The sequence below is a fragment of the Cheilinus undulatus genome, linkage group 13, assembly GCF_018320785.1.
Source record: "Cheilinus undulatus linkage group 13, ASM1832078v1, whole genome shotgun sequence".
Classification (NCBI taxonomy): domain Eukaryota; kingdom Metazoa; phylum Chordata; class Actinopteri; order Labriformes; family Labridae; genus Cheilinus; species Cheilinus undulatus.
This window is the reverse complement of record NC_054877.1, coordinates 37803911-37815289: the sequence shown is the minus strand read 5'-3', so window position 1 is coordinate 37815289 and position 11379 is coordinate 37803911. Positions and strand designations below refer to the sequence as shown.

Sequence of the window (11379 nt, the reverse complement as noted above, 5' to 3'; positions counted from 1 at the left end):
TTTTGGCATTAAAACTGGAACTATTCTCTCTCTATGTCAGGGGTTCTCAACATTGGGGTCAGGACCCCATTGGGGGTCGTTAGACACTTAGTGGGGGTCTCCAGGTGCCTTTCTGGCCACTTGCCGCAACAATTTTGACCTGTTTTCATCACTTTTTCCCACCAATTTTAACACAACTTTACAACTTAAACTCTTTCCACCACTTTTTTTCTGCCTGTTTTTGCCACTTCTAAAGCAAATCTTGCAACTCTCTCCCTATTCTTGGCTCTGTTGACACATCATTGCCACCATTAACCCCTTTTACCACTTTTTAAGCCGCATTTCACAATTTGATATGCCAATTTTTTGCCAGTTTCTGACTTCTTCTGCCTCAGCTCACCCTTTTTTGCCAGTTTGTATCAATTTTCATCCCATTTCACCAAATTTCCAACAATTTTTGCCACTTTAACACCATTTCAGCCACTTTTGAATCCCCTTTAACCACTTAATATGCCCATTTTTGCCACTTTAACCAATTTTTGCCTTTTTTGGGGTTGTTTTGCCACTTATATCTAATTTCTGGCATTTTTAACCCATTTCTGCTACTTTCAAAATCCAATTTCACCACCTTTCCCACTTTTATTTTTGCCATTATTAACCCATTTTAGCTACCTTTAATGTATTTTAATTCTGTTTTCATCAAAATGGTTTACATTTTTTAATAGAGGGCTACTTACTACACAAATTATTTAAAATTAGTTTCTTTGATAAGAGTGATTATTGTCCAGGTTAAATATAAAATACCACAGCTTAACTTAACAATGGACAATGATTTTGCTGGCCCCCAGTTTGGCTGGGCCCCAGAAAGCTCTCCCATTTTCCCCCCTAATGGGGAGCCTTGTCTGCACACAACTATTCTTGACTGTGATTGGCTGTGTTTAACCTGCTTCAGGTACAGTGGGGGTCCCGATCTCTGGCATCTTTATTGTGGGGGTCTCGGGCTGAAAAGGTTGAGAACCCCTGCTCTATGTGCTGCTGATTGTCATGTGTAATCAAAGCCAAACTTTTAGTCCAAGCATTTCTTCTCTTGCCTGAATCTGGTACCAAACCATGTTAGAGTGTTCTCTGCACTCTGCCAAACCTGGGGTCCCTGCTGTCTGCAGCTGGGAGGCACATTAGCAACAGATTCATTGTATTTTGACAAAATTAACCACAGTGGAGAAATGTCATGGATTTTAAATGTCTGACAAAAAACTAAATAACATTCAAGTCTCATTCTAGTCATCTTACCAAAACCTATACTTACTTTTAGTCAGTTTTAGTCATCAATGATCTGGATAGTCTCAGTCTAGTTTTTCTCATGGAAAAAGGCTGCTGACGAACATTTCTTTGGTCATAGTTGGAGTGGACAAAATGAACACTGCCATGAGGATGTTAATGATGACTTATTAGGAGAAAAAAAAGGTAAAAGGTTGTAAAGAGTAAAAAAGAAACACAATGATATGACTGCACAACCCACACAGCCTCAAGACCCACTGTTCCAAATTTTAACTGAGGCTGTCACTAGAAAGTTTTTTACCTGGTTCAATCTGCATTTGATGACGCTGTATCGTCTCTTAGACCAGAGGTTCTCAACTGGTGGGTCAGGACCCAAAAGGTGGTCGCGAAGCTCTTTCCAGTGGGTCACGAAAGGGAGCCAGGAAAAAAATGCTGCAAAAAGCCTTTAAAAGTGTGTGGACATGCAGCACATCCATACATTTTTATCAAGTGAAAATGAGCACATTTAGGTCTTTTCTCAAGGTTGTAACTCATCTGTTTTCTAAACCCCCATGATTAAATTGGTTTCCCTGAAATAATGAGGAAATTCCTTGAGAAATGACCAAATTCCCATGCTTTCTGAGGTAAATTGAGTAGAATAAAATGCTTGCATGCATGTCCCACTGTAATGTTTCTTCAAACATGTTTGTTTTACTCTTTCTCTTTGTTCATTAATGTTTTCTTCCTTTAAGGGTCCAGACGGTAACATTTTTCATCAACAACACTTGGTAATGACTGCAGATATCAGGGTCACGATCCGGCGTTGGGTCCTAGCTCTAGACCAGTTGAGAACCACTGTCCTAGACGGTAAAGGTTTTACTCAGAGAGGAGCATGTGCGATGGATACTCTCTGTGCCTGAAAGCAGACAGCTCATAGACTACAAAAGGTTTTCAGTCCTCCCTACAACTGTCATGGCAGTCTGCACCAGATGTGCAAACAACTGAATGGAAAGATTTCCAAAAATGCCGGACAAGGCAAAAAAAAACAAAAAAAACAAAAAAACAAAAACAAAGGTCTTCTGAAGAAAGATTTGAGTTGAGTGATGATGTAATGTGGAGGGGATGCTTTGATGAAGCATGTACACAGAGGAAGAACTTCTACAGATGGAGACATGGGCGTAGCACGGGGGGCTGAATACCCAGGCCCACAGTAGGGAGGGGCCCTTGAGAAGCCTACCATTAAAAGTGTGTTTTTAATTTTTTTCTTATTAGTGTCATTATTGAATCAAAAGCGACTAAATGAATCATTCAGCAGACTGAAATTTGTATCAAACAGAACAAGATAAAATACTTGGGGGGCCCTGCTACCCCTCAAAAATATCCAAATGGTACAGTCCAGCACTGTGAAATAATGCAAGTACATTTATTTTAACCCCTTAAAGCCTGAAAACACAAATTAGAGCCAGAAAATTCTAATTTTTTAGAACTGAAGTGTTTATTTCACTTTCTACTGAAATCCCCCCAAAAATCAAAATTTCAACAAAATTTAACATAAATATATTTTTTGTATCTCATTTGATACATTAGGTGTTTTTGGTAACTAATATTCCACGTGGGGGCATTTTTTTCATTTTTCAGATTGTATTCAGACATTTTTTTTAGTAATTTATGATCATATTGATTAGATAGAGTTATCATAAAAGAATATATCAAATATGATACAACAGGCTTTAAGTGGTTAACCATAGTCAAATATTGCTCATAAATGGGGAAATTACGGCTCAAAAATACATTAAAATGCAGAGATATTTGTAAAAGTGATGCAACATTTGTTGCTTGGCTAGCGGTTAAGGGGGGCCCTGTGTAAGATTCTTTCTGGGGGCCCAGAATCCCTAGCTACGCCCCTGGATGGAGACTCAAGGGGCTAAGGGGGGGGGGGGGGACTTCAGTAAAGATGGGTGAGTAGGACTTTAGGACAATTCTGAACCAGAAGACAGCAGCTCAGTGGGTCCTGGGAGTCTGCATCACTCACCATCCAACTTCACAACTTAAGAAGATCAGAATATTCCTTTAAGTGCCTCATGTTGAATTCAAATGTTTTTGATTAATTATGTCCATATTTTATGAAGGGAGGTTACATAAAAACTGCAAAAAGGAACCTTATAGTAAATTATTCTTCATTATAGATGTAACCTTATGTGGAGCTAACTGTCTCATACACCTGTCATATGGATTTACAAATTGTAATTTGAAGTAAGAGGTTCCTCTTGGCACAAAATTCACACTTAAGAGAAATGCAACTATTTTCCTACAGTCCCTAAATGTCAGTCATCACCTAACAGCATGAAATCTGCTTTTTAATGACTATCAGGTATTACAGCTAATAAAGGAGCCTCATTTGAAGCAGTATTAGTGTGTTTTAATCATATAGTTGTTGAGTTGATTGATATCAGATTAAAGTCTTGTTGCAGCTGAGGACAGGCCTGACTGTGTCTAACTCTGCAGGCTGCTTGACTACATGTTGTCCATTCAGGTGTCTCCTGTCTGACTTTCAGTGGCAGATGGGCTCTTTATAAAACATGCCAACTGATATTAGCTTCTACTGCAAGGCAAGTGTTGCCCCTGAACAAGTGGGAGAAAGGGAGAGGGAGGGGGAGAGAAAGAGAGACTGAGTCCAATGGGAAGAATGAGAAAATCTCTTAAAGAGCCGTGACGGGGCCCCGGCCGCTCTCTAAATGTATTTTAATAGCAGGGACCCTGATGTCGGGGCCAATTCATCTCCCATCTCCTCCTAATGAAAGGAGTCGTGGCCGGGACAGGGGCAGGTCCAGGGGAAGGGGGGTTGATGGTACAAAGACTGCATGTGGCTCTGCCTCATTATGCTGCATTTAGGCGGAGGCCTGCGTGGAGGCAGCGGGGGTGAGGGTCCCCACAGACCGGCTCAGGGGCCACAATGCCGGCATGGACGGCTGCAAAAGGGAGACCCTGCCATGCCATTATCCCTCCGCTGCTAACGAGGGCTTCATACGCCTTTGATATAATCTCACCATTGAAATCCTGATAAATCCCCCCCCCCCCGCGTTTGCAGCCAAATCCCATTTGTAACGGCTATACGTGCAGGACGGTGCGAGCGCGCGCGTAACCGTCCCTTCTGTGTGTACGTCTCGTGATCACCTGCGCCCCTCTGGTTCTGGCAGCCGAGGCCACGCTGAGTCTCATGTCAAACCGGGCTGTAACACCAGCTTTCATTTAAAAATCCCCTCTATCGCTCTCGTGCGCACAAGACATCTCGTGAGGCGATCTGAGCGCAGAATCAAATCAATGTTTAAGTGGATGTAGTCTTCCAACAGCAGATACCATCTGATAGGCAAACAATTACTGGATTACATCACACTGGGGGGATGAATAATAGAAGACAGAGCAAATTTATGGAATTTATTAATGAGAATAAAATGATATTACCACCAGTTACACCACATCCCTGCTATTATTCTGCGCGTTACGCTGCCTCAGCACTCTCAGCTCTATCATGAGTCCATTATATGAAATCTTATCTGTGTGTGTGAGGAGCAGGGCGCTCTGAGGTTGGAGGGAAGCACAAATCAAGTCAGATTCGCGCGTGCATAAAGTTATTTCCCCATCAGAGGTGTAGAGGTCACCGGGACAGCTCCTGCTCCAGCAGGACACGCGCGCAGGGATCCATCCTAACAGTGTGTAAGCATAAATCTCCTCACATCAGAGCACTCCTATAGCATCCTGAACAGATACTCCTATTCAAATGCTTTGTCCTCTAGCTCAGGGACACTGCGCATCTCTGTGCTCCCCCATGTGCCGGTGCGCAGACTCATTTAACAGCCCGAGGAACATAAACAAGCAACGGTAACTATAGTATTAAATCAAGCCGCGCGTTTAGCCCATATATTGGGTGCCAAGTTTCTGCGCACAGTCCAGGAATCTCTAAACAGGGTTTAGAGGTCTTTCTGAAGTCCCCCTTTTTTCCCCCTCTAAAGCCCGGATTGGTCACAGTGCGGCTCATTTGCATGCCTCGCCGTATAAACCCTCCTGCAGACACTGCAGCCCTCTTGCGCTGAGAGCAGCACACCTCCAGTAGAGAGAGAGAGAGAGGGAGAGGGAGAGAGCGGAGCGCATCAGTGCGCATTGAGAGACATATGGAATATTTATCACTGGCTTTATCCAGAAAATAAACAAGCAGGAGAGTGGGCAAAGAAGGAAGGGGAGAGACTTTAAGGTGCTTTTTTTGCGCAAACTTTAACCAGGACTCATTGTGGACAGTTTGCTGAATTTCTCATCATTTGTTGGAGTGAAGGTGTCAAAGATGGGAGGAAAAGGGTGGATGGTGCTAGTGTGCGTCTCTTTGGCGAGCCTGGCTGCTGTGACACAGGCTAAGACGGTGAAATATCAGACTTTTGAGGAGGACGCACCGGGGACAGTGATTGGAAACTTGGCCAAGGACATCTCCTCCTCTGCCTCCTCGTCGGGCGGCTCCAGGAGCAATTTCAGGATGATGAAACAGTTCAACTCGTCTTTTATCCGGCTGAGGGAGAGCGATGGGCAGCTGAGTATAGGAGAGAGGATAGACCGGGAGCGGATCTGCAAACACACCCTGCACTGCCTCATCGCCTTTGACGTGGTCAGCTTCTCCAAAGAGCAGTTCAAACTCATCCACGTCGAGGTGGAGGTCAAGGACATCAACGACAACTCCCCCGAGTTTCCCCGGAAAGAGTCGAGCATGGAGATCTCGGAGAACACAGCAGTGGGCACGCGGATCCCGCTGGACTTTGCCGTGGATGAGGACGTTGGAGTGAACTACATCCAGAGCTACCAGATCTCAGTTAACAGCCACTTCTCCATCGATGTGCTGAGCAGGGCTGACGGGGTTAAATATGCGGAGCTGGTGCTCATGAAGGAGCTGGACCGGGAGACGCAAGCCTCTTACGCGCTCGAGCTGGTTGCCATGGACGGTGGGAACCCGTCCCGCACCGGAACCACGCGCATAAACATCAAGGTGAAAGACTACAATGACAACAGCCCCGTGTTTGACCGGAACAGCTTCTCTGTGGACCTGCCCGAGGACGCACCAGTGGGCTCCCTGCTGCTGGATCTGAACGCTGAGGACCCGGACGAGGGTCTGAACGGAGAGGTAGTGTACGGGTTCGGGAACCAGGTCCCAACAGAGATCCGACAACTCTTCAGAGTGGACCGGAAAACGGGGCGGCTCACTTTGGAGAGCCCTATTGACTTTGAAAGTAAAAACACGTACGAGTTTGACGTCCAGGCCACCGATCTGGGTCCGAACCCGAGCCCAGCCATCTGTAAGATCGTAGTGCAGGTGCAGGACGTTAACGACAACGCACCTGAGATCTCCATCACCCCTATGACGTCCATCACAGCGGGGATCGCGTACATCACGGAGGCTGCAGCCAGAGAGAGCTTCGTGGCTCTGGTCAGCACCTCGGACAGAGACTCTGGCGCTAACGGGCAGGTGCACTGCACTCTGTACGGACATGACCACTTCAGACTGCAGCAGGCGTATGAGGACAGCTTCATGATTGTGAGCACGAGCCCGTTAGACCGTGAGAAAATCCCTGAGTATAACCTGACAGTGGTGGCGGAGGACCTGGGCTCACCCCCCTTCAGGACCATCACTCAGTACACCATCAGGCTCACGGATGAGAACGATAACGCACCGGTGTTCAGTAAGCCTGTGTATGAGGTGGCTGTGGTGGAGAATAACGCACCAGGCGCGTACATCACCACAGTTGTGGCGCGCGACATGGATCTGGGGTCAAACGGGAAGGTGAGCTACAAACTGGCGGACACGTACTTCATGGGCTCCCCTATCTCCACCTTCGTGTCTCTGGACCCTGCCAGCGGCTCTCTGTACGCGCTGCGGAGCTTCAACTACGAGGTGGTGAAGCAGCTGGAGCTCCGCATCACGGCCAGTGACGGAGGCTCCCCTCCTCTGTCCGGGAGCGCGAGCGTCTACGTGCGTGTCGTGGACCAGAACGATAACGCGCCGGTCATCACTCAGCCTCCACTCAACAACGGCTCCGCTGAAGTCCTGCTGCCCCGGGACGCACCGAGCGGCTACGTCATCACGCGGGTGGAGGCGCGAGACGCAGACGAGGGCGTGAACTCAGAGCTGTCCTACGGGCTGGCCACCGGTGAACCCTCCGTGTTCTCCGTCAACAAAGCCACGGGGGAGATCTACCTGAACCAGGTGTTGAGCCACGACGTGGACGAGACGCTCAGCGTGACCGTGACGGTGAGCGACAACGGGAGGCCGGCGCTCACCTCCACGGCCACTCTCCACTTCCTCATCATCGCGGGCTCCCCGCCGAGCGACAGGACCGTGTACCAGGCCGGCAGCGGGGACGACGCGCACGCGCAGTGGGACCTGTCCGTGGTGATTATCGTCGTGCTGGCGGGGAGCTGCACCCTCCTGCTGCTCGCCATCATCCTCATCGCCACCACCTGCAACAGACGCAAGCGGGACAAGAGCGGAGAGGACAGCGACTCGTACGGGGAGAAAGGCACGCTAGAGAGGGGGAGAAACCACGTGGGAGACAACCCGCTGCTGCCGCTGCACGCGCCAGCGGCGGGAGGAGCGGTAGCGTTTGATGGACACTCCTACAGCAGCCAGACCGGAGGGTTCACCTCGGCTCACCCCGGGGGCAGCGACATGTGCTCGGCCTCAGAGGACGGCAGCGAGGTGCCCTGCGTGTACGACTCTGACTCTAACAACAAGCTGCGTGGAAACAAACACGAGGTGAGAGGCGCCTTCGGGACCCTGGTGATTTAGATGTGTGTGTTTGTTTCTCCAGCACGCTCTAACCTTTGTTTCCCCCTCTTCTCCTGCAGGGATACTCCACTCTGCCCGGGTATGGGAACGGAAAAGAGGCGGTGAGGCCCATCACTATCTGGAAGGGGAACTCCTACACCACCATCTCCGCCCGGGACCCCGCCTTTAGTGGGAAAGACAGCGGCAAGGGAGACAGTGACTTCAATGACAGTGACAGTGATGTCAGCGCAGACACCCACCTGAAGAAGGATGGGGCTGTTGTGCCTCCCATGGGCGGACAAAATGGTGAGACACAGACCTTCTCAGATAAGACAATTAACATACAGTGACGTCACATGTGCCCTAAATCTCTCCTTCCTTCTCTCTTCCTTTGCTTATGCTGCTTAGAGCTGTGCTCATGGGGGATTAAGGTTAGGGATGCTAGATCTTTGCTGATATTGGATGCCAATATGTCCAAACTTATATTAGCTAAAATAGACTTATTAACCTTTATTTAACCAGGGTAGTCCCACTGAGATTAGATTGATTTTTAAAGGGAGATCTGACTATGCAATATGCAGCAATAGGCAGAATCAGCAGTGGCTTACAGCAGTGGTTCTCAACCTTTTCAGCCTGCAACCCCCAAAATAAAGGTGTCAGAGACCGGGGACCCCCACTGTAGCTGAAGGTGGCTGAACACAGCCATGCACATTCAAGAAAAATCATGTGGAGACAAGGCCACCCATTGGGGGGGGGGGGAGCCCAGCCAAACTGGGGGCCAGCAAAATCATGGTCCATTGTAGAGTTAAGTTGATTTTATATTTAACCTGAATCATAACCACTCATATCAAAGAAACAAATATGTTTTGAATCATTTGTCTTAAAAAAGTTAATCCTTTTGTTTAAAACAGAATTAAAATATGTTAAAAACAGCTAAAATGGGTTAAAAATAGCAAAAAATCTAGGAAAAGGTGGTGAAATTAGATTTTAAAAGTAGCAAGAATTGGTTAAAAATGCCAAAAATTTGATAAAATTGTGAAAAAATAACCAAAAATTGTTTAAAGTGGCAAAAACAAGCATATCAAGTGGTAAAAGGGGACTAAAAAGTGACTGGAATTGTGTTAAAGTAGCAAGAATAGGTGGAAATTTGTTTAAATGGGATGAAAAAAAGATATAAACTGGCAAAAAAGAGTGAGCTGAGGCAGAAATGGGTTAAACTGGCAAAAATGGGCAAATTAAATGTGGTGTAAAAAGTGGCTAAGAGGGATTAGTAGTGGCAATAATGTGTCAACAGATCCAACAATAGGGAGAGAGTGGCAAGATGTGCTTTAGCAGTGGCAAGAACAGGCAGAAAAAAAAGTGGTGGAAAGGGTTTAAAACTGACAAAAATGGGCTTTTAGTGGCAAAAATGTTAAAATTGGTGGGAAAAAAGTGATGGAAACAGGTTGAAATCTGGTCAAATTGGCGTAAAGTGGCAACAGTGTAAATTAAAAAATAGTCCTAGTTGTTTAAAGTCATCTGGAGACCCCCTCTCAGTGTCTCGTGACCCCCAATGGGGTCCCGACCCCAAGGTTGAGAACCACTGGCTTGCAGAACATCTGGGTGCACCAAGAGTCACTAAGTAACCAGTGGTTCTGCTCAGAACTTATCCTTACATACACTCATAGATTTTGGCCACATCTGCAGATACAGATGTTGACTTTCTAAGCTCTCAATCTTACTGTGCATCCCTAACTGATTAATATAAGACTTAGAAGTTACATTGGTTATGAATTGGCACATCTTGTTGCCTTGTTTTGGCCACATAAACCAAAGCCTGACCTGACCCCTCTCTCTCTCTCTCTCTTGCAGCTCTGTGGGCGTGCACCAGTGAATGTAAAGTCCTCGGCCACTCTGATCGCTGCTGGAGCCCCTCGGCGGTGAGAGCCAACGCAGCCCCCTCCCCGGCCCCCACCCTCTCCTCCTTCAGCAGCCTCTCCAAAACCGCCTCCCTTCCCCGGGACCCCCACCGCAGGGACAACTACTACCAAGCCCACATCCCCAAAACAGTGGGCCTACAGAGCGTGTACGAGAAGGTGCTGCACAGGGAGTACGACTACGTCCTGGTCACCCCTCCCAGGCCAGTTAGGGTGCAGGAGATCAGCGAAGTCACCCTCCCAGTGTACACCCCCACCCCTACACACTGTCCCAACAACGACGTGTGAAACTGACTCTGCACTCACACAGCTGAGCTCACTCTCAAAGAAATGTATAAAGTTTTAATTTATGATCTATGACAATGAGAATAATGTAACTTCTTCTGTTGCTGTGGAGAGTGTGCATCCAAAAGTTTGATCTAATATTTCTGTGTTCTGTTTGATTGTAAAAGCCACATTTGATGTCCATTCAATCACTTTATGAGACATTTTGCTGGACATGAAGTGTACCATATGCAAGTTTTGTACATACAGAGATTCTATTTTTATAAAAGTAATAATTAAGCAAAGATATGTAAATATGAAATGTAATTATTGATCTTTACGCACGTTGATTATTTAAAAAAATGGCCCCAGAGACTGTGCAGCTTCAAGGGCCACGCAATGTATCAAGCTGATAACTGATGTATGGATTTATTTGAATGCAATAATAATAACTGTACAGATTCTTTTCTATCATCACGGTACTCTGGGAGGAAATAAACTTTGAAATACTGTTCTGAAAATAAGATTCATGCGTGTTTGTGTGGAGCTGCAGGTGAGCTGAGCAGCATGCTTGTGCAGAAACATCAGTCAGGTAGAAACGAGTGAAAACCAACAGGCGTCGCTGTGATTGCAGCACTGAAAGAGAAAGAGAGAGAGAGAGTCTGTCCTTGCAGCCCACCGGAGAAGGTCAGTTAGTTTTTTTCTATCAAGAACATGATTTTGCTGGGGAGATGCCAGAACAGACGCCAAGGTTTTCCAGCAAATCAATCTTTCTGCTTTTGCATATTAGAAGAAACATTCAAGTCTCCTTTTTCCCCCCAAACCCATTAAATGCATTTTTTCCACTCATCACCAGCAGGTAAAAGGGTAATTAAAGCTCTGATGAGGTTTGCACATTAACTTCCTTGAGGAATGTGCGCACAAGAGACGCAAATCATGAGAATTCCTGTGCGTAAAGACGCATTTTCTCCCCCTCTCCCAAAAAAGCTTACACGCAGGAGAGGAAGTTAAACTGAGTGTAAGTCTGATAGGCATCCAAACTCAGGTGATTCTTGTCAGAGAACATGAAGTCCTTGTGAGCAAATCCTCCTGCTTTCCTGTCGGGATGTTTTTTTTGTCGATCTGCCAAATGCGCACGCTGCGCCCCCTTACGTAATCTCC

At 46.6% G+C, this 11379-nt stretch overlaps 1 protein-coding gene across 1 annotated transcript; it reads left to right on the top strand.

Annotated features, from left to right (window-relative positions):
* Positions 1 to 5360: 5360 nt before the first annotated feature.
* On the top strand, positions 5361 to 10701 carry LOC121520193 (protocadherin-8-like). The gene is made up of 3 exons (XM_041803562.1): positions 5361 to 8026; positions 8119 to 8344; positions 9890 to 10701. The coding sequence occupies exons 1-3, from the start codon at positions 5573 to 5575 to the stop codon at positions 10240 to 10242; spliced, it is 3033 nt and encodes a 1010-aa protein (XP_041659496.1). The 5' UTR covers positions 5361 to 5572; the 3' UTR covers positions 10243 to 10701.
* The last annotated feature ends 678 nt before the right edge of the window (positions 10702 to 11379 follow it).